Source organism: Bufo bufo, chromosome 6 (assembly GCF_905171765.1).
Source record: "Bufo bufo chromosome 6, aBufBuf1.1, whole genome shotgun sequence".
Taxonomy (NCBI): domain Eukaryota; kingdom Metazoa; phylum Chordata; class Amphibia; order Anura; family Bufonidae; genus Bufo; species Bufo bufo.
Genome location: NC_053394.1, coordinates 33319800 through 33342373, shown reverse-complemented (window position 1 = coordinate 33342373; position 22574 = coordinate 33319800). Strand labels below are relative to the sequence as shown.

General features: G+C 46.7%; 1 protein-coding gene across 3 annotated transcripts in view; it reads right to left on the bottom strand.

Moving 5' to 3' along the window:
* The window catches only part of ZFYVE27 (zinc finger FYVE-type containing 27), a 104521-nt gene extending 91007 nt beyond the window's left edge, over nt 1-13514 (bottom strand). For 2 of the 3 annotated variants that reach the window (XM_040438883.1, XM_040438885.1), the window contains exons 1-3: nt 7792-8759; nt 7467-7679; nt 4414-4484 (exon numbers count right to left, since the gene is read on the bottom strand). In XM_040438883.1, coding sequence (XP_040294817.1) covers nt 4414-4484; nt 7467-7679; nt 7792-7832 — 325 coding nt within the window. In that variant the 5' untranslated portion in view covers nt 7833-8759. Of the gene's footprint in view, nt 1-4413; nt 4485-7466; nt 7680-7791; nt 8760-13406 lie in introns of those variants that run through there. The other variant, XM_040438884.1, reaches the window with a different exon arrangement.
* Between the last annotated feature and the right edge of the window lie 9060 nt (nt 13515-22574).

Sequence of the window (22574 nt, the reverse complement as noted above, 5' to 3'; positions counted from 1 at the left end):
AGAGAGAGACAGAGGCAAAGAGAGAGAGAGACAGAGGCAAAGAGAGAGAGAGACAGAGGCAAAGAGAGAGAGAGACAGAGGCAAAGAGAGAGAGAGACAGAGGCAAAGAGAGAGAGAGAGACAGAGGCAAAGAGAGAGAGAGAGACAGAGGCAAAGAGAGAGAGAGAGACAGAGGCAAAGAGAGAGAGAGAGACAGAGGCAAAGAAAGAGAGAGAGACAGAGGCAAAGAAAGAGAGAGAGACAGAGGCAAAGAAAGAGAGAGACAGAGGCAAAGAGAGAGAGAGACAGAGGCAAAGAGAGAGAGAGACAGAGGCAAAGAGAGACAGAGGCAAAGAGAGAGAGAGACAGAGGCAAAGAGAGAGAGAGACAGAGGCAAAGAGAGAGAGAGACAGAGGCAAAGAGAGAGAGAGAGAGAGAGAAAGTCAGAGAGAGAGAGAGAAAGTCAGAGAGAGAGAGAGAAAGTCAGAGAGAGAGACAGAGAAAGTCAGAGAGAGAGACAGAGAAAGTCAGAGAGAGAGACAGAGAAAGTCAGAGAGAGACAGAGAAAGTCAGAGAGAGAGACAGAGAAAGTCAGAGAGAGAGAGAGGAAGTGAGAGAGAGACAGAGAAAGTCAGAGAGAGAGAGAGGAAGTGAGAGAGAGAGAGGAAGTGAGAGAGAGAGAGAGAGAGAGAGAGAGAGAGAGAGAGAGAGAGAGAGAGAGAGAGAGAGACAGGGAAAGAGAGAGAGATATAAAAAGAGAAAGAGACAGGGAGAGTGAAAGTCAGAGAGAGACAAAGAGTCAGAGAGAGAGAGAGAGAGAGAGAGAGAGAGAGAGAGAGAGAGAGAGAGAGAGAGAGAGAGAGAGAGAGAGAGAGAGAGAGAGAGAGAGAGACAGACGGAGGCAGAGAGTGAGAGACAGAGGAATAGTGAGGCAGGGGTGTAGCTATAGGGGGTGCAGAGGTAGCAGTTGCTACCGGGCCCAGGAGTCTGAGGGGCCCAGAGACCCTTCTGGTACATAAGACGACACCGGTATTATATAAAGTGTATGCCGGACAAGTGACACCTTTGGCTGGGGGAGGGGGGGGGGGCAGCATGAAGGCTATGTGCTTCCCTGCCTCTGAGGGAAGGGGCCCCAGCTGAACTCTTGTACCAGGGCCCATGAGCCTTTAGCTACGGCAGAGGCAGAGAGACAGACAGAAAGGCAGAGAGTGAGAGACAGAGGCAGTGAGAGACAGTTTTACCGTTGTAAAGTATTGAAAAACTTTTATTCATTTTCTGGAGCGAATGGAAAACTAATATTCTTTACGATCGTCCTTTTGTTCCTTTATTCTGTGGGGCATTATGATTGCAGTGTTACTATATTGATAGTTTTAATGTTTTGCACATGAAAACCACTTTTGTTCCTGTGAGTGCTTCATTCTGAGAGCGCCACCCTCGTCCATAGGTTGCAGCTGGTACTGCAGAATACTGGTCTTAGCCCATGGACCAGGGTGGCGCCGTTTCAGAAAAACAGCAGCGTAATCTTTTCCAAAAAAATGTGATAATTCTGCTCAGACTGAGGGTGCAGACCTCCGCCGTCCGCCGGCTGTCAGCGCTGTCACTTACAAGAGACGACAGCGCGTTCACCCTACACAAATCATCAACTATTCATCGACCAGACGTGTATTACACGGATCCGCGCGTTCCGCCTGTGGTCGCTGTGACGCGGCACCTGCCTGCCACATCGGAACAAAACCTTTCCTGGCAGCTCTAATCCTTCTAATAACCGGGGAGATTATCAGCAGACTTTGTACCATTATATGTACACACCAACGCAAGCAAACACCCGCCACCCCACGTCACAGCGCGCTGCCGCTAACAAAGGCGTGATCTAAGAATTGGCGGATGCTTTCAGGAATATTATCTCATACTAAAATAAAGCACGACGCCTTAAAGGTAAATAACAGGAGGAAATGGAATTTAAAGGGGCTGTCCATGAATGGAAACAACTGTGCCTAGTACTGCCGCTCATCAACCATCTACTTGACTGGGGCTAAACTGCAGTACCAGGCAAAGCCTGTGTCTAAGGGGGCGCTGTATAATTCAATTCAGTTCTGCTATTCCAGTGCATGGCATTTAGATGTCATTACTTTTAAATTCGAGACCATAAAAATAAATGACACCCTAAAATAAATACACATTAGATCCCAAAATAAATCCAGACCTAAAATAAAACCCCCAAATTAGACCCCACTATTAATTCATAACCTCAAAATTAAAGGGAAATCCTCAGGATAGGTCATCAATATGAGATCGCCGGGACTCCAGCCAATCAGCTGTTTGAAGAGGCCGCAGCGCTCCGCAGCTCACCGAGCACAGCGCCGTCCATCGGATACTGGCTGGGCTTGGTATAGCAGCCCAGGTCCATTCACTTGAATGGGACTGAGCTGCGCCTAGGCCATGTGACCGATGAACGTGAAGTCACATGGCCTTCGTACAGCTGATCAGCAGGGGTCCTGGGAGTCCGACCCCCACTGATCTCATATTGGTGACATATCATTACATGAATCCCAGAAATCCCCTTTAAATCCGATCCCAGATGAAACCCCAAAATTACGGTAAGGGCTCAGGCACACAAACGTATTTTATTTCCGTGTCCGTTCAATTTTTTTTTTGCGGACCATATGCGGAACCATTCACTTCAATGGGTTCGCAAAAAAAACAAAAAACGGAAGTTACTCCGTGTGCATTCCATTTCCGTATTTTCGTATTTCCGTTCCGCAAAAACATAGCACATGTTTAATTATTGTGTGCATAACGGACAAGGATAGGACTGTTCTATTAGGGGCCAGCTGTTCCGCAAAATACAGAATGCACACGAATGTCATCCCTATTTTTTGCGGATCCGTTTTCTGCGGAGCGCAAAATACATATGGTCGTGTGCATGAGGCCTAATTTAGATTTTAGGCTTGAACTCAAAATGTATTCAGACCCCAAAACATACTCCTTAAAAGGCCTCTTTCACACGACTGTATGGTTTTATCAGTATTTTGCGTTTTTCACGGATCCGTTGTTCCGTTTTTTTGTTTCCGTTTCGTTTTTCCGTTCCATTTTTCCGTGTGGCATATACAGTAATTACATAGAAAATATTGGGCTGGGCATAAAATTTTGGCCTCATGCACACGGCCGTTGTTTTGGTCCGCATCCGAGCCGCAGTTTTGGCGGCTCGGATGCGGACCCATTCACTTCAATTGGGCTGCAAAAGTTGCGGATAGCACTCCGTGTGCTGTCCGCATCCGTTGCGCCGTTCCGTGGTCCGCAAAAAAAATATAGCATGTCCTATTCTTGTCCGCTGCTTTGCAGACAAGAATAGGCAGTTATATTAAAGGCTCTCCGTGCCGGTCCGCAAATTGCGGAACGCACACGGACTCCATCCGTGTTTTGCGAATCCGCGATTTGCGGACTGCAAAACACACAACGGTCGTGTGCATGAGGCCTTTCAATGGATGGTTCCACAAAAACAGAATGGATATGGAAGACATACGGAGTACATTCCATATGTGTTCCGTTTTTTTTGAGGACCCATTGACTTAAATGGCGCCACAGAACGTGATTTGCGGGCAATAATAGGACATGTTCTATTTTTCAACGGAACGGAAATACGGAAACAGAATGCATACGGAGTACATTCCGTTTTTTTTTGCGGAACCATTGAAATGAATGGTTCCGTATACGGAACGCAAAAAACGGGCCGCAAACGGGAAAAAAAAAACACAGTCTTGTGAAAGAGGTCTTTTTAAATTGATGGCCCACCTATATCAGATCGGGGGGGGGGGGGGAGGGGGTCGGACTCCGGGCACCCCTGCCAATCTGCAGTAGCACCAGTGCTAGAGCTACAAAGCTCCGCCCATTGCGCAGTGGATGAATCTGGATACTGCAGCGCTACTTCCATGCACTTGAACAGGCGCAGCGCTGCAGTGCCCAGCTCCAGCCGCTACACAATGGGCTAAGCTTTGTCGTTTCTGCACCGGCGATACAACAGAACAGCAAACTGGTGGGGGCGCGGGAAGTCGGATCCCCCTAATCTGATGTTGATGGCCCATCCTAAGGACAGACAATCAATATAATTGTCCCAGAAAATCCCTTTAATAAATTCAGGGCCCCCCCCAGATACGACCCCAAAGTAAATTCAGACCTTAGATCAGCCGCTCCTTACTCCCGAGTCGGCCTGAGCTGGGGGAGCTGACACAGGACTGAGAGGGGGGGGGGGGGGTGAAGTACACGGAAGAAGTACTGTAGAAAGGGGGGCTCTAATCCCAGGGGCCCAGACATGTCCGCCAAAACAGATACCATATGAGAGAACTGTCAGAAAGTTGGTACAGTTATCTGCCAGGATCTGTGCCACCGATGCCATAATTATATTGGCACCGCATTGTATGACTCATTACCACTTACCTTCATTTAACGTGAGCAGCAAAATATTCACCAGAAAACAGGTGAGAAGCGAAACAATTGGGGTCTGCCATCTGTGGGGGGAAAGGCAGGAAATCATGAGACACGTGGTGACATATTACACAACCTTAGAGACTACAAAGGGCAATAAAATTATTTTAATCTGGCACAGATGGCGGATAATTTATTTTTCTACATTATACAGACAGTCATTCCCTTTTAACAACCTTTAAGGGCACTTGTCGGCAGGATCAGCCCTATCGAAACAGGCATACAGTCTGGTAGTGTTGATCCTGATGATTAAAACGATACCTGTCTTGTGAAAATCGGTTGTGGCATTCCCAAGAAAACAAGACTTTGATTTTATACATAATAAGGGCTTCAGAGCACCAAGGGGCGGGGCCTAACTCCTCAGCTTTCTCGTGCTGGCCACACCCCTCGGTGCACTGAAGCCCTTATTTTTATAAAGAATAAAAGTCTTCTTTTCTCGGGAACAGCTCAACCGATTTTCACAAGACATGTATCATTTAAATCAGCAGGATCAGCCCTACCAGGCTGTATACCTAGCTTAATAAGGTTGATCCTGCTGACGGATGCCCTTTAAGGAAGACAGTCCAAAATAAAATATTAAAAGGGTTGTCTCAGTACTGACTTGATGCCATTAATGTGGTGGGGGTCCAGTCGCTGTGACCCCCACTAATCGACAGAACACTGTGCCACTTTGGTTGCTGTCTGCTCCACTTGGCTTATGACCCTTGGTATGATGCAGTATTTAGCCCCAAAAAGGCCCCAATGCAACATCTGTAATAGGGCCCCCACCTACCATATGTCATTTTCTTATTCAGCTACGTGCCTGGGGATATCATCACACCCTGAAGGAGCAATAAAAATTTGACAGCAAACTCCAGCCACTAATAATTCATAATTTGCTGACAGGCATCACGACGACATCTGCAGACATAATCTCCCGGTAGCTGCAGGGAAATATCCAGTCATACTGACAGAAACATCATATGAGGGAGTTGTTAGTTAGGCAATTCCCTAATAGTATCTTGCATGCAATTAGAAAAACAAAAGTCCTTTCTTTTAGAAAGCGCCACTCTCGTGCATAGGCCGTGCCTGGTACTGCAGCTCAGGCCGGAAGGGTGGGTTTGTTTGCTGTGTTAATACGGATGGGGGTACAGGGGATGAAGGTTACAGCAGGTGCAGAATAGAAACTTATAACTCAGAACACAGGGCACAAGACTGCTGACAGATTCCCTTCAAGGCATAATCTTAAAGGGATTATTCACCTTCAATAATGATTTTTTTTTTTTGTTTGTTTGTTTTTTTAAACAGACCCGTCAGTGTGGTCGGACCCGCGGTGGTGATCAAAGTTCCCTGATCCCAGCCGCTGGGTTCTGGCTCCATGGTTGCCCTGCCGCCCCTGCAGGTCTGGGGTCTGACACGGGTCACGTCACTGCTGCCACCAATCACTGACCACAGCGTCAGCGTGTCCCCAGTGCAGCATGTGTCCCAGGGACGTGCCACTTGATGCTGCGACCAGATGTTGATGCGGGACGACCCGGGACCAGCAGAACCGGCAGGGCAGCGATGGAGCCGGAACCCAATGGCCGGTATGGTCACCACCGCGGCTCCGGCCACTCTGTGGGATCTGCAAAAAACATCATCAAGGTGAACAACCCCTTTTAAAGCAGCCCTCTATCCAGCAGACAAGTGACACTACCCAATCAGTGCTGGCGGTATTAAACTGTGCAGGGACACACACTTCACTGGTAACACCCAGCTGGACCTTCACTGCAAACCCCTTTAAAGCAGCCCTCTCTCCAGCAGACTATTTCTATCATACCACTCCCTCCATAAACCCACCAGTCTGCAGCAAAGGTCCAGAGGGGTGTAACCAGTTGGGGGGGTGTCCCTGCAAAGTGACGCCAGTGTTAAACTGTGCAGGGACAGACCCCCAACTGGTAACACCCAGCTTGACCTTCACTGCAAACTGCTAGCAATTTATTCACAAACTTCTAGCAGTAATAATAGAGGAATAGCCCAACACAGGGGGCGCATAGGGCAGACGTACTCTACAGACCCTTAGGAGGGCACACTACTACAAACAACCTCCATGCACACAGTTCCCCATTCATTCTCCAGGAGCAAGACTGGGTGGCACTACCAATGCCAAGGTAATCCGGGCACCGCCTGCCAGCCACAGGATTTACTGCAATTATTAATTAAGGTCTAATTGACTTCCTCAAAGCTTCCATACAAAAGTCTGATTTCCTGCGGAGTCCTCCTTTAAGAGAACGGCTTCTATTCTACAACAGGAGTCTCAGTGCAGGAAGCCTCTGACCTGTATGGGCAGAAAGCGGCATATGGCAGCCAAACATCTGATCAGTGGGGGGCTCCAAGCGTTGGACCCCCCCCCCCCCCCTCCCCCGTCGATCTGATACTGATAACCTATCCTGAGGATAGACCATCAATATCCAACTCCCGGAAAACCCCTTTAAAAAAAACTTTAAAATATACCTTGCATTTAAATTACATTTTCAAGACCTCTTGTTGCTGTCAGTGAATGGAAGCATTCCTGTTTACATCCACAGGTTTAAAACCTGTCCAGAATTAGAGTCCAAAACTGAGAGTTTGTATCGGCCTAGACAATCCTCTGCGAGCCGAACACATCCCATCGTCTCCCCCCTGTTCTTTTTGCTACAGTGTACCAGTGCAGGCAAAATGTACGGAGTCCGGGGCGGAGAAGATTCCCCCAGAGGGACGCCGCAAAAAGTGAGCGTCGAGAAATATTAGATCATTTCTAAACAGGTTAGAAACCTCTGAAGGTAAATAGATTGATGTTACTATTCACTGACTGTAAGCAGAGATCTTGTAAAGGCTGAGGAGTTACAATGCAAATTATTATTATTATAATTATTATTAAATTACAATACACACCTGCAGAACTCCATTATATTATGATTAAGCAGGAAAAAAAAAAATGCAGCCCAAAATGATGACATGACAAACTCAGCTCTGCTACAACAAGCCGAGAGTCGCTCGCTCCTTACCTCAGCAGGTATCTGACGGTGTCCCAGCCGTCCCTGACCGGCTCCAGGTAGATCTCAATCCTCTTGTAGGAGACGACCAGGGTGAAGAGATCAAAGGCTGGCGACTTGCTCGCGACTTGAGGAGATCCCGGCCGAGATTCGGTCATGATTGGAACGCCGTCCGCCCAGCCCGTGTCCCCGGCAGATGCCGCATCCCGCTCCGTCGCCTGCATGCTGCAACGAGGAAGAAAAGGTACCGGATTACGAAGAAGAAGAAAAAAAAAAAAAAACTTCCTAGCGAACGCAGAGCAGAGGAAAGGACTGGCGTTTTCTACGGAGCTCAGACCTGGTCTTCGCTGCCGAGCGTCTCGGGAGCCTCCAGTGCATGGCTGCGCTCGATGCCAGGCCGGACGCGGAGAACTGGCATCGATCACCAGGAAGTTATAGTCGGATATCGGAAAAACGTTCAAAGGTCATAAAACAACTGAAGAGGATCCAAACACCAGACAAACAGGTTACACTCATCGGCGGCGTCTACGCGGGGCGGGCTGAGGGCAATCACTTTTATGTCACTGCAACGTCCCAGATGTCACCTCCCGCCTCATCTATACTTATCAGACCTAGCTGAAGGAAGCTCTCTCATTTTCTGCCACTTTAAGCTTTGCCTGTAATATACCTTTAAATGTCAAGATCTCTGCTTGCTGTCAATGTCTTCCTTTTTTTTTTTTTAGATAAGATGCCGTTGTAGGTCCATGTTTAAAGTGGGTTTCTGGTTCTATCGAACAGGAGCTCAATGTCTAGAGCATATTTAATAGTCAAGATCTCTGCTTGCTGACAGTGGATGAAATAATCCTAACTGTTAGTTGTTGTTATCCAAGTCAAGCTCTAGTTCTAATACATATTTAAATGCCAAGATCTCTGCTTTCCGTCATTGTATAAGGTATAACTGTATGTCCTTGTTTAAAGGGGGTTTCTGGGTGTATCCAACAGGAGCTCAATTTCTGGTACATATTGAATTGTCAAGATCCCTGCTTGCAGTCAGTGGATGAAATATTCTTCTCTGCATCTTTGTGTCCCAGATGTAACTGTAGGTCCTTGTTGAAAGGGGGTTTCTGTTTTTATTGAACGTGAGCTCCATTTCTAATACACGCTGAAATGTCAAGATCTCTGCTTGCTGTCAGTGTCTGCATCTTCATATAAGATAGAACTGTATGTCCTAGTTTATAGGGGGCTTCTGGTTTTATCGAACAGGAACTCAACTTCTAGTACATATTTAATTATCAAGATCCCTGCTTGCTGTCAGCGGATTAATTATTCATTCTTGTCAGTATCTTTGTCAGGTGTAATTGTAGGTCCTTGTTTAAAGGGGGTTTCTAGTTTTATCTAACACAAGCTCCATTTCTAGTACATATTTAATTGTCAAGATCTCTGCTTGCTGTCACATCTGCATTTTCTTATAATATAATTGTATGTCCTTGTTTGAAGGGGGTTTCTGGTTCTATCGAACAGGAGCTCAATTTCTAGCACATCTTTAATTGTCAAGATCCCTGCTTGCTGTCAGTGGATGAAATATTCTCCCCTGCATCACTGTGTGTCAGATGTAACTGTAGTTCCTTGTGGAAAGGGGGATTCTGTTTTTTTATCAAACAGGAGCTCCATTTCTAATACATAGTTAGGTGTCAAGATCTCTGCTTGCTGTCAGTGGATGAAATATTCTTGTTTGTATTTTGAGGATGAAACTAATACACAGCTAGTTCTGCTTTCTGCTTCTAGAGACTGCAACTAACTGAAGTATGCTGGGTCAAAATCTCCGCTTGCTGTCAGCGTCTGCATCGTTATACAAGTCGGTGACCCCCCCCCCCCCCCCCCTTCATGATAGGTGGGGGTCCCAGAGGTGGAACTCTTAACTATGAAATATTAAAGGGGTCGTCTCATCCGAGATCTCACTGTGGGAAGCTGCGGACGGCCAGGCCTTTCCTATGCAGCGCCCGCTGCAGGCAAAATGTAGTATTACATGGCGTCCCGTCCACGTAATACAAGGACGGCCCGAGACCGCCAGAGCAGAAGGGACACCCCCTCCCCATCTATAACGTCCATGTGTCCTAATAGGAGACGTGTTGTGAAATTCCTTTAATCCGGCATCCAACGCAGCGACATTTTACAAGAAGAGAAGCAACAGAGAACACGGACGTATCCCATCCCTCTACTAGTGAAATAGCGATATCCGATAATCCAGAATATCCGTTCTCAGCGACGCTGGATGTAACCGGAATGCCCCTTTAAGTCGCTGACAAGGCAGTTTTTGCAGAGGGATTGTTATCACATTGGGGGTCATTACAACAGAATAAACATGCCGATGTCAGAAAACTCAGCGCGGTCAGCAAGTGGTTAATAGAGATTCCTGACATTCCTCCCCTATGACACACATTGGGAGTCATTACATCAATATTTGCAGATTGTGGGGGTTTAAGGGGCACCCCACCCCCACAGAGGGTCAGCAGGCCGTTACTAGGTCAGCTCTGCTACATACAGCACCACCTATAGCAGGGGTGAAACTACGACTCCCAGCATGCACGCCTCCACAGACGTGAATGAAGCATGTTGGGAGTTGTAGTTTGAGGTCGCCTACTACTGACCTGCCCAGGAGCTGTATACGTCGTTGAGCCCCCGCTGCGCCGGCTCACAGGTTCTGCTGCACAACTACAGTTCGAAAAACAGGAATTGTCTCCTCAGAAGATGGAAGTGGTTTGGCGCCGGGGATGGGGCAACGGTTTTTGGAATCTCGAGGTTACAAAAGATGATGAAGCAACACAGACAGTTCTGTCAGCGTAGAAAGGCCTCGCGCAGTTTTGGCGGCTCGGATGCGGAGCCATTCCCTTCAATGGGGCAGCAAAAGATGCGGACAGCACTCCGTGCGCTGTCCGCATCCGTTGCTCCGTTCCGTGGTCCGCAAAAAAAATAATATATATAACCTGTCCTATTCTTGTCCGCATTTTGCGGACAAGAATAGGCAGTTATATCAATGGCTGTCCGTGCCTTTCCGCAAATTGCGGAACACACACGGACGCCATCCGTGTTCTGCGGACCGCAAAACACACACAACGGTCGTGTGCATGAGGCCAAAGCCTGAGAATCCAGTGGAGGAGACAACCCGAGGTCTGACCCGTGTGGCGGACCAAGCGTAAGGATGGCGCAATGTAGCAGTTTGCGTTCTGACAACGATACAATGTACGTGTGAGAAGATACAACGCGGCAGCTGCGATTATAAGCGTACGGGGGCGCCTTCACGCGGTGCGGAATTTGTTGCAGGATTTTCTGCGACTGAAAATGAGTTTCGTTCTTTTGAATGGGGCGGCGGTAAGCGCACGGATTTCTGCAATCCTCATTCAGACGAACAGAACTTAATTTCAGTCGCGGAAAATTTTGCAACAAAACTCGCAGCGTGCGACGGCACCTTAAAGCCACCTGCACACCTGGTCGGAATACGCACGGTTTTTCCCCATGAATTCCCGTGTACGGGAAAAAACGGCAGCGCATTACAGTACCAGAGATTACACAGATCTCATCTACACTTTGCAGGTTTTTTCGGTTCGGAGATTGACCTGCAGGGCGGTTTTCAAATTAAATAGCAGGTCAGTTACGTCTGCGGTTTTAGCTACGGATTTCACCCCTTTTCAATGGAAGGGAGAGATCTGCGGCAAAAACGCATCAAAAACCGCTGCTAGACATTGCGGATAAGCTGCAGAAACGCACATGAATCTTCACGGAAAGTCGTGCAGATCTTATGTGCGCTCACCCACACCCGCGTACAGGTGGCCCGACGGTGCCTGCACACAATGCAGATTTAGGCTACATGCACACGACCGTATGTGTTTTGCGGTCCGCAAAAAAAATGGATGACATCCGTATGCTATCCGTTTTTTTTTGCGGATCCATTGTAACAATGCCTAAAATGGACAAGAATAGGACACGTTCTATGTTTTTTGCGGGACTACGGAACGGACACACAGATGCGGACAGCACAGGGTGTTTTGCGGACCTATTGAAATGAATGGGTCCGCATCCTATCCGAAAAAAAATAAAAAAGGAACGGACACGGAAACAAACAACATTCGTGTGAACTAGGCCTTAAGAGCAGAAAATCCACATAAAAAAACTCACATATATCCGCACTATTTATCGTGTTTTCGATTTGTTTTTTTATATATATATTTTTTGTGAAGCTTTGATGAGGTTTTGCCGCACAAGAAAAACCCAACAATTGACCCCACGGCAGATTTCTAAATCCGCACAGCAGGGAAATTTCCGCACCTAAGAAAAAAAAAAAATAACTGTACATGAGATTTACACGAAATCCGAGCAGAATCCGCACCATGTGCAGCAACCCTAGGGGCTGCACACCAGGGCAGAGAGGCTACTTTCACACTAGTGTTTTTTGCGGATCTGTCATGGATCTGCAAAAACGCTTCTGTTACAATAATACAACCGCATGCATCCGTCGTGAACGGATCCGGTTGTATTATGTCTTCTAAAGCCATGACCGATCCGTCTGGAACACCATTGAAAGTCAATGGGGGACGGATCCATTTTCTATTGTGCCAGAGAAAACGGATCCGTCCCCGTTGACTTACATTGTGTGCCAGGACGGATCCGTTTTGCTCTGCACCACATCGCGGACAGAAAACCGCTGCTTGCGGTGCACTCTGTTTCGTTCCGTTTTGTCCCTATTGACAATGAATGAGGACAAAACGGAAGCGTTTTCCTCCGTTACTGAGATCCTAGGACGGTTCTAATGTGAAAGTAGCCTAAGAGGCGCACACTTTGCGGATTACGCACGGCTTCTCCGCAGCGTAATACAGCAGCACAGATATTTTTCTTAGGTGCGGAAACTGACCTGCGGTGCAGATTGTGAGATGTTCAGCCGGTCAATTCGTTGTGCGGTTCTTTTGTGTGGATTTCACCCTTTTCAATGCAAGGAAAATCTGCATCAAATCTGCCCCAAAACCGCAAGTATCACGGACTGTTTCTGGTGCGGATTGTGTGCGAAAAAGTGCAGAACGCCACACGGAAATATGTGCAGATTTTCTACAAGACCGCGGCACCTGAGGGCATATGGGTGTGTGGTTTGTAATTTTGACAACTGCGTGTGTGATACAATGTAACAATGTGTGTGTGTGTGTTTTTTACAATGTGTGTGTGTTACAATGTAACAATGTGTGTGTGTGTTTTTTACAATGTGTGTGTGTGTGTGTGTGTGATACAATGTAACAATGTGTGTGTGTGTGTGTGTGTGTGATACAATGTAACAGTGTGTGTGTGTGTGTGTGTGTGTGTGATACAATGTAACAGTGTGTGTGTGTGTGTGTGTGATACAATGTAACAGTGTGTGTGTGTGTGTGTGTGTGTGTGATACAATGTAACAATGTGTGTGTGTGTGTGTGATACAATGTAAGTGTGTGTGTGTGATACAATGTAACAGTGTGTGTGTGTGTGTGTGTGTGTGTGTGTGTGATACAATGTAACAGTGTGTGTGTGTGTGTGTGTGTGTGATACAATGTAACAGTGTGTGTGTGTGTGTGATACAATGTAACTGTGTGTGTGTGTGTGTGTGTGTGTGTGATACAATGTAACTGTGTGTGTGTGTGTGTGTGTGTGTGTGTGTGTGTGTGTGATACAATGTAACAATGTGTGTGTGTGTGTGTGTGTGTGTGATACAATGTAACAGTGTGTGTGTGTGTGTGTGTGATACAATGTAACAGTGTGTGTGTGTGTGTGTGTGTGTGTGTGTGTGTGTGTGTGTGTGTGTGATACAATGTAACAATGTGTGTGTGTGATAATACAATATAACAGTGTATGTGTGTGTGATACAATATAACAGTGTGTGTGATACAGTGTAGCGCCGTCCCTGTAGGACACATCAGCATTACACACTCGCCGGGGCCGGTGGGTGGCAGGACCTACCTTCCTCTCACAGGGACATTATTCTCACTCCACTGGTTCCTATGTTATGTTCTCCTCTCCAGCATTTCCTGTTTGGAGTCATTGTGACGTCACGGGGGTGGGAGTGTTCTGCCGGTGTCACGGTGACGTCACGGGAGGCTGGTCTGGGAGGCTCTGCTACATCATCTCCAGCTGGCATAGCAGAGTGCACCACGACCAGGCTCTGCCCACAGACCCGAGGAGGGCTAGCCTCTGTGACCTCCAGCATCTCATAAAGTTACATTATTTATCTTATCAATTCCTGGGGAGGTTTTGCTACTTTTTGTCTTGTGTCCTGTTTTTTTTTTTTTTTTTTTTACATTTCCAGCATTTTCCCTTTTGATGCCAATTGTGAAACCCACAGCAATAAAAACTGAAAACGTGGTCAAAAACAGTCCAGATGGCGGAGGGGGCAGCAGGGCACCGCCATAGGGCTATGCTGGCAGAGTGGTGCAGTGCTTTGTAAGTGAATAGGGTTTTTTTTGTTTGTTTTTTCATACTTGCCGCATATTTGCACTCGCAGCGTAAAATCCCTGCAGTCTCCCCGTCTGTGTCGCAGAAATGCCGCAAAATCCTCAGAGGATTTCCTTCATTGCAACAAAAAGGGGAATCAAAAATCTGCAAGAAAATTCCCAACGGCCACACGTCAGTTGTAGTGTAAGGCCTCACGCACACGACCGTATGTATTTTGCGATCCGCAAAAAATACTGATGACGCCCGCGTGCATTCCGTATTTTGCAGAACGGAACAGCCGGCCCCTTATAGAGCAGTCCTATCCTTGTCCGTAATGCGGACAATAATAGGACATGTTTTATTATTTTGCGTAACGGACATACGGAAACGGAATGCACACGGAGTAACTTCCATTGAAATGAATGGTTCCGCATACGGTCCGCAAAAAAAACGGAACGGACACGTAAATAAAATAAGTTTGTGTGCATGAGGCCTAAAGAGGAGCCGCCCCCTCCCCTGTCAGGTCAGTTTTAGTAACTTCTTGCATCCCCCAATTCTGGAGCCTCTGTTCTTATGGCTCTATGATGTGCCGTTCCTCTATTATTCCTGCTAGAAGTTATGAAGGGATTACTAGCAGTCTGGGGGGGTGTCCCTGCACAGTCTGATACTGGCAGCAATGATTGTACAGCCTTAGTCCTCATTCGCATTGCCGTTTGACGTCCGTGAAAAATTCAGGCCGCGTTTCATCTGTGAAGATGTCCATGTTTTGTCCGTGTGTCCGTTTTTTTTTTACCCTCCGTGTGTCATATGTATTGTACAGACACTGAGGCTGAAAATAAATTTCCAGAGCATCTCCCAGATGCCATCCGTGTTTTTTCACTGACTCATAGGCTGAAGTGGGGCGTATTTGCATGTCTCCGTGATTTTTTTCTACTGATAAAAATACTGATGTGTGAACAGACACATTAAAACCAACGGGTACGCGTGCTGTCCGGGGAAAATGCCGACAGCGTATATCAGTCAAAAACAGAAATGTGAACGAGGCTGTGCAGGGGCACGCCCCCGACTGGTAACACCCAGCTGGACGTTTATTGTAGAATGGTAGTAATTCCTTCATAACTTCTAGCAGGAATAATTAAGGAATGGCACAAGGTGCTCCAATATTGTTATTATATGGGGAATTCAGGTACAGGGTAGTTGCTAAAACACATCAGGAGAGAAGACGGCTCCTCTTTAACCCCATCCGTCATACTTTGCAGAGATGGCGCCTGCTCACATAGAGTTTCACATAGCAGCTATTGTCTGCGATCGGTGGTAATGCCGATTGCAGACATTTAACCTCTCAGATCCGAATGGCAAAAAACCTGGAAGCACATGTTTTCCGGGCAGGAACGCCTCCCCCTGGCGGAGATCGGGGAAAGTGTTATTTTGCTGTAAGGGCTGTTTAACACGAGTGAGTCCATTGCGGGAATCGTGCTCCGTGTGTTAGGCTAGGGCTACACGACGACATGTGTCACCCGACACATAGGGCACAACTACATCGCAACATGTGTCGCGCGACATTTTTTCATAATGATATGCTATGGTGTCACACTGCAACATGCTGCGACTGCGACGCGTCAGTCGCGGAAAAATCCATATTTTTTGCTACTGTCGTGTCGCAGCATGCCGCGGTGCGACACCATAGAATATCATTATAAAAATTGTCGCGCAGCAGTGGTTCGACAAAATGTCGCGCGACAAATGTCCTTGTGTAGCCCTAGCCTTAGGCTACATGCACACGACCGTATGTGTTTTGCAGTCCGCAAATAAAACGGATAACGTTCCGTATGGAATCCGTTTTTTTTTGCGGATCCATTGTAATAATGCCTATCCTTGTCCGCAAACTAGAAAAAAATTGGACATGCACTATTTTTTCTGCGGAGCAACGGAACGGACATACTGATGCGGACAGCACACGGTGTGCCGTCCGCGTTTTTTGCGGACCCATTGAAATAAATGGGTCCGCATCCTATCCGCAAAAAAAACGGATCGGACACGGAAACAAAATACGGTCGTGTGCATGAGGTCTTAGTGCGATTCTCCGTTCTGCACTTGCAGGAGAGCAGGGCATTATGATGATTTATAACGCTGTGTGCCTCTGCATGCCCTTACTTGGTCAAGCAGAGACACACAGCATTATAAATCAGTGTAAGGGCTCGTTCACACGAACGTGTGCCGCCCGACGCCGTGTTGCGGACCACATTTGCGGATCCGCAATACGCGGTCACCGTTCCGCGTGCATTCCGCATCACGGACGCGGACCCATACACTTCAATGGGTCCGCAATTCCGGAGATGCGGAACGGAAGAACTACGGAGTGCTTTCTGGGGTTCCGTGCCTCCGCACCGCAAAAAGATAGAACTTGCTCTGTCTTTTTTGCGGAACGGACGGATCGCGGACCCATTCAAGTAAATGGGTCTGCGATCCCCATGCGGCTGCACAATGGACAATGCCCGTGCATTGCGGACCGCAATCTGCGGTCCACAGCACGGGCATGGGCTTCACGCGGTCGTGTGAACAAGCCCTAATGCCGTGCGCGCTCCTGCAAGTCCAGAACGGAGGATTACGGAGTGTGATTCCCACAATGGACTCGCTCGCCATAGCTGTAATAAGCCAGAGCCTGTACTAGGCTTATTACTTGTATATTACAATTTAGGCCTGCAGGTGGCAGCACTGCATTTTAATATACCGATGGATAAAATTCCCAAAAATCTCTCCCAATGCGGTGAATGGTGTAACGTAAAGAAAAGCAAATCAAAATGGCCTATTCGCAGTTTTTTCATCACTTCTCCCCCCCCCCAAAAAAAAAAAATAATGATGAAAAAGTCATACACACCCCAGAATAGTATCAATAAAAAATACACATTGTCCTGCAAAAAATGAGCCCTCACACAGCTCTGTAGACATAACTATAAAAAAGTTATGGGTTGGCAGAATAGGGTGATGAAAAGAAAAAAAAAAACATTTTTTCTAAGTTTTTATTTTTCAGTGTTTGAACACAAGAAATACAGAAAAATAAAAAAGTTATGGCTCTGGGAAAGCAGGGAGTAAAAAAAGGAAAATGCAAAAACTGAAAATCACCGCGTCAGGAAGGGGAGTGGTTGAGGATTTTTATATTGAGAGGCGGCCCTCAGGATTGGCCACCGATATCTGACTGCCGGGAGTCCAACCCCCTGCCGATCCCTTCCTCAGGAGTACTTTTCAGAATTAGGCCAGTTTCAGACAAGTGTGTTCACTGCCTTGAATTCTCGCTGTGAACTCTGCTCCTTTGACCGGACCACACAGCATTATAGTGATTTATAATGCTGTGTGTCTCTGCCCGACCTCAACCGTGCTGATGGCACTATGTCAGTACAAATCATTACAATTGAGGCCGGGCAGAGACACACAGTTCACTACGGGACTTCACGCTTTCTCATGCAGTGAACACGCTCTCAGACAGCGCCATCCGTTGTGTGGTGGACGGAGTTGCTAACTGCAGCGCTGCTGCTACTGAAGGGTGTAACGGATAGAGCGGCGGGGAGTCGGACCTCCACAGCTCAGATATTAATGGCCCGTCTGAGGTATAGGCCGTCAATATAAAAATCCTGGACAACCCCTTTAATTTTTCCTCTATAAGTAATCTCATCCATAGAGTTTATTAATACTTCCATGCGCTTCGCCGCAACACGCGGACTGCTGACCCATCGAAGTCAATGGGTCGGCACCGTAATGTGGTGTACATACGGCCGATTTCCATGGTTTGCGGATCCGCGTTGACTGCAAAATACTTCCGGTCGTGTGAATGCACGCTGTCACACATAGGCTTTAGGTGGCATTTTTTACGCTTTTATTTGGTATTTTTTTTATCTTCCTGGCTTTTTTTTTTTTTTCCATTCAAGTGAGATATTGTCCGCAAATCACAGTCCGAGGCCCCATTCAAGTCAATGGGTCCGCCAAAAATACGGAAAGCACACGGAACACATCCGTATTTTGCGGATCCATACTGTAGGAATGCTATGCCCAGCCCATATTTCTCATGTGTTTGGTGATTAATAAGTTACTGTTTCTGTATACGATCCGCAAAAAACTGATCAAATACGGAAACCATACGGATATGTTTTGTGCAATAATGGAAGATAAAAAAAAAAAACTCGGATACGGAACAACGGATGAGTGAATAACGGTCGTGTGCATGAGCCCTTATGCGGAGCCTGATATGGAGGCTTTTACACCTGTTGTTTTGATGTGTTTTATTTTTTTTTACCCCAATGCCAGGTAAAGAGAGGGAAGTGTAAGGGCTCATGCACACGACCGTTGCCCGGCCGTGACCGTATTACAGCGGGTCCGCAATACACGGGCACCTGCCATGTGCACCTCACATCACGGAGGGCGGACCCCTTCACTTGAATGGGTCTAAAATCCGGGAGGTGCGGTGCGGAACGGAAGCACGGATCGGAAGCCCACGGCAGCACTACGGAGCGCTTCCGTGGTATTTGTGTCCGTGCCTCTGCACCACAACAAAAAATAGAACATGTTCTATTTTTTTTTTACGGTGCGGATAAATCACGGACTGATTCAAGTTGAATGGGTCCCGATCCGTCCCGGCCGCCGCGCGGATGTTGCCCGTACATTGGGAATCGCAAATTGCGGTCCCCAATGCACGGAACGGCCGCCCTAAAGCACAGATCCTGCTTCTCTATGTTTTGGCGTCAAAAATGGCATCAACACAGCACCTTGAAAAACTACTGCAAAAGCTGTATGGTAGCTTACTTAGGGGTTAATGAAAATATTCCTGGCAGTGAAGGAGTTACCTGGTATCACTCTGAGATGGTTTACATGTCCCAGCAGATAGGGCTGGTATCATTGTAACAAGCAGGATCAACCCGAGCAGGAATTATGGCTGATATATAATAGGGTTGATTCTGCTGACACATGGTATGGAGCGGGCTGACACACTAAGCTCGCTCCATACCTGGCGGGTACTGGCTGTATAATACAGCAGACAACCACCTGCATTGACTGCGATCGGTGATGACGCCGATCCTGGTTATTTGGCCCCTCAGATGCCACTGATAATAGTGACTGTGACGCCTGTGGTGCTAGACAGAGGAAGGGGGGCTCCCTTTGTCTTCCTATCGGAGTCTCCGCAGTGAAATCTGGGGGCTCCTATCAGTTGCCATGAGACCCTGGGGGCTTAAGACTTAAAACTACCAAAATGATGAGAATTCGCACCACTTTCTCTTCCCAGTTTACATATAAAAGTAAACACAACTGCATTGCCACCTGCCAAAATGTCTCAGCTACTAAAACATTGAAATATTTTTGCTCCGCTGTGTACGCCGTAACGAAATAAAAATAAAAACACGCAATTTGCCATTTTTGGGTCACCTTATTCCCCTAAAAAAAATTGAATAAAAGTGTTAAAAAAGCTGCGCATACCCCAAAAATGGTACCAATAAAATCTGCTGTTCTTCTTCTTCTTATACTGCTCTTTAGACAGAAATATAAAAAAAAAGTTAGGACTGTCAGAAAATGGCAATGCAAAGACATTTTTTATTTTTTCAAAGGTTTTTAAATTTTTTTAAATAAGTAAAACATAATGAAAACTATACAAGTTTGGTATTGCCGTAATCGCACTGACCAGGAGAACAAGGCTGTCATGTCATTTTGAGCGCCAAGTGAATGCTGTAATATAAAAACACCAAAACCCTTGGTGGATTTGCATTTATTTTTATTTTTTTTATTATTATTATTATTATTTTTTTTAAATTTCACCCCACAAACTGTTTTTTTTTTCTATATCCAGTACAAGCTATGGTCAATTAAAGGTGCCATTAAAAGAAATACAACTTGTCCCACAAAAAAATAAAAATAAGGCTCTGATATGGCTAAGTATACGGAAAAATTAAAAAAGTTATGGCTCTTGGAAGGTGGCTTGGAAAAAAATGTATGGCCCCAATCCTTAAGGGGTTAACATTGGAAAATGAAAATGTGATGGCGGTTTCCGTACCGCAGGCGCTCAGTGAGACTTCACAGAGGTCAGAAGGAACCCTCCATACGTACAGCCGGAGGGGCCGATCCGGTTACGTAGGGGAACAGGCGGCAGACGCAAACATTTGTCCGAGGTCATGCATTTTTCATTAGGGGGGGGGGGGGTTGGCGGTTGTATTCATGCCGTTGTATTTGCATATTTAATAAATAATTAAATAACCCATAAAAAGCTCATCTACAAAATTACATTTTATGGTTCTTCTCTCGATGAAGACGATGAGCGCTTGACCGAAGGGGAAGCAAACCTAGAGCGCTATAGGGTCCCATGGTGGCCCAATCTAGGGTCACCTTAAATGGTGGAGGGTCCAGGTATTTTGCGGTTATATTATAGCCACCTGAATGAGCCTGACTGCTGAACGCCCCAGCGGCCGAGGAAGCGCATTGTTTATGTGGACACCCGCCACTTTGGAGGATGACAAAGGGCTCGTTCAGATTAATGGTCGTCCAGATCAGGAGAGAGGAGATGTGGTGGTCACCCCTGGTACCTGAGGGGTCCGAAAGATAGCAGTATTATAAATGGCACATAGTAGTTCATCAGAATAATAATGGTCTCTCTTGTTAATAGAGGTGATCGCTCAAATTACATGTGGACGTTATCTATTAATCTTCTCCGGGGTTGGGCAGAATAGGCAGCTGTCTAGGGTGACATTGGGGGAAAGGAGGCCCAAATTCTGGAATACAAAAACATTAAAAGGCTAAACTCCACATCTAATCTTTTATTGGTAGTTTATATTCTGATTCTTCAGTCCAGGCCGAGCCCATGCTTAAACACAACAGCTAAAACCCGATGAATAAGAGCTGCAGTATAAAGCATGGAGCCAGAGAGAAATCTGCAACCCGAGCCTTCAAGGTGACGGTAATTTGATTTTAGATCTCCCCGGATCCTTATTAGGCAATGCAGCTATGACGCTCATATGTGGTAAGATTTATAAACAGTATTAGGCTACATGCACACGAACGTCGTTTGTTTCCGTGTCCGTTCCGTTGTTTTTTTTTGCAGATAGGATGCGGACCCATTCATGTCAATGGGTCTGCAAAACATACGGACAGCACGCCGTGTGCTGTCCGCATCAGTGTGTCCGTTCCGTAGCCCCGCAAAAAAAATATAACATGTCCTATTCTTGTCCGTTTTAGGCATTGTTACAATGGATCCGCAAAAAAAAAAAACGGATTGCATACGGATGTCATCAGTTTTTTTTGTGGACCGCAAAACACATACGGTCGTGTGCATGTAGCCTTATCTAAATGCCCCCTTCACCACCCTTGAATGTTGCAAAAAATCTCATCATTTACCAAAAATCCATATAAGGGTCCATTCACACGTGGCCGGCCCTGTGATAGAAATGCCTATTATATATTGTCCGTGGCTGCGGACAAGAATCGGACATGCTCTATCTTTTTTGCCGCCCCATTGAAATGAATGTGTCCGCACCCGTTCCACAAAATTGCGGCCCCATTCATAAAGGAGAGCTTGTGGTGTAATTCTAGGAGTTGCTGGGGTCTGGATTTATTTAGGGGTCTGAAATGGGGTCTGTATTAATTTGGGTCCTGTATGAGGTACAGTAGGGCCCCATAGAGATCTTCCATAAGTCTGCTGGGTACTTGGGGTCGTCATACACGGTGGGGTCACTATAGGTATCCAAAACTGCTGGAGTGGGAAATCCTGCACGGGTTACCCTATCAGACATCATATGGTACATGGCAATTTCTTTCTCACTAAACTAGAACCAGCCCTGGACCTCACATGGATCCAGAGATCTTAGTTGCTCTGCTAGATTTGTAGCTCAGGAAGCGTGTCCTTTCTGCTGCAGCTCTCTCCCTATCACAGCTCAGTGTGTGTGTCCTTTCTGCTGCAGCTCTCTCCCTATCACAGCTCAGGGAGCATGTCTTTTCTGCTGCAGCTTTCTCCCTATCACAGCTCAGGGAGCATGTCCTTTCTGCTGCAGCTCTCTCCTTATCACAGCTCAAGGACGTGTCCTTTTTGCTGCAGGTGCCTCCCTATAACACTTCAGGAGTCTTATCCTTTCTGCTGCAGCTCTCTCCCTATCACAGCTCAGGAGAGAGTCCTTTCTGCTGCAGCTCTCTCCCTATCACAGCTCAGGGAGCGTGTCCTTTCTGCTGCAGCTCTCTCCCTATCACAGCTCAGGGAGCATGTCCTTTCTGCTGCAGCTCTCTCCCTGTAACAGCTTCTAACAGTAGATAGGGCCTCATGTGCGACCACCTGAAAGATGTTACGGAGATGGACAGAGAAATAAGGAAAGGATCAAACAGCAGGTGGCGCTATACAGATACAGTTTATTGAATAACTCAGTGGCTATGCTACATTTTTAAATACATGCAATCATGAAAGTGTTCAGATCCAGGAGCTGGGTTAAAAAATGTGGGATACTTTTTTTCTGGGACAACCCCTTTAAGGACCCCATATCTTCCATATTGTCAGCTTGTACGGTAGTTACCCCTGGTCAGTGGAACATGCCCCATAGCATTCTTCAACATAAGAGAAGAATACGAAGAGAACCACAGCAGGTGATAGGGTTGGTATCCAGCAAAAAACTTTCTGGGAAAAATCTAAGAAATCAATGATATATAGAGGGACAACAGGGGCCCCGTGCACCTCTATGG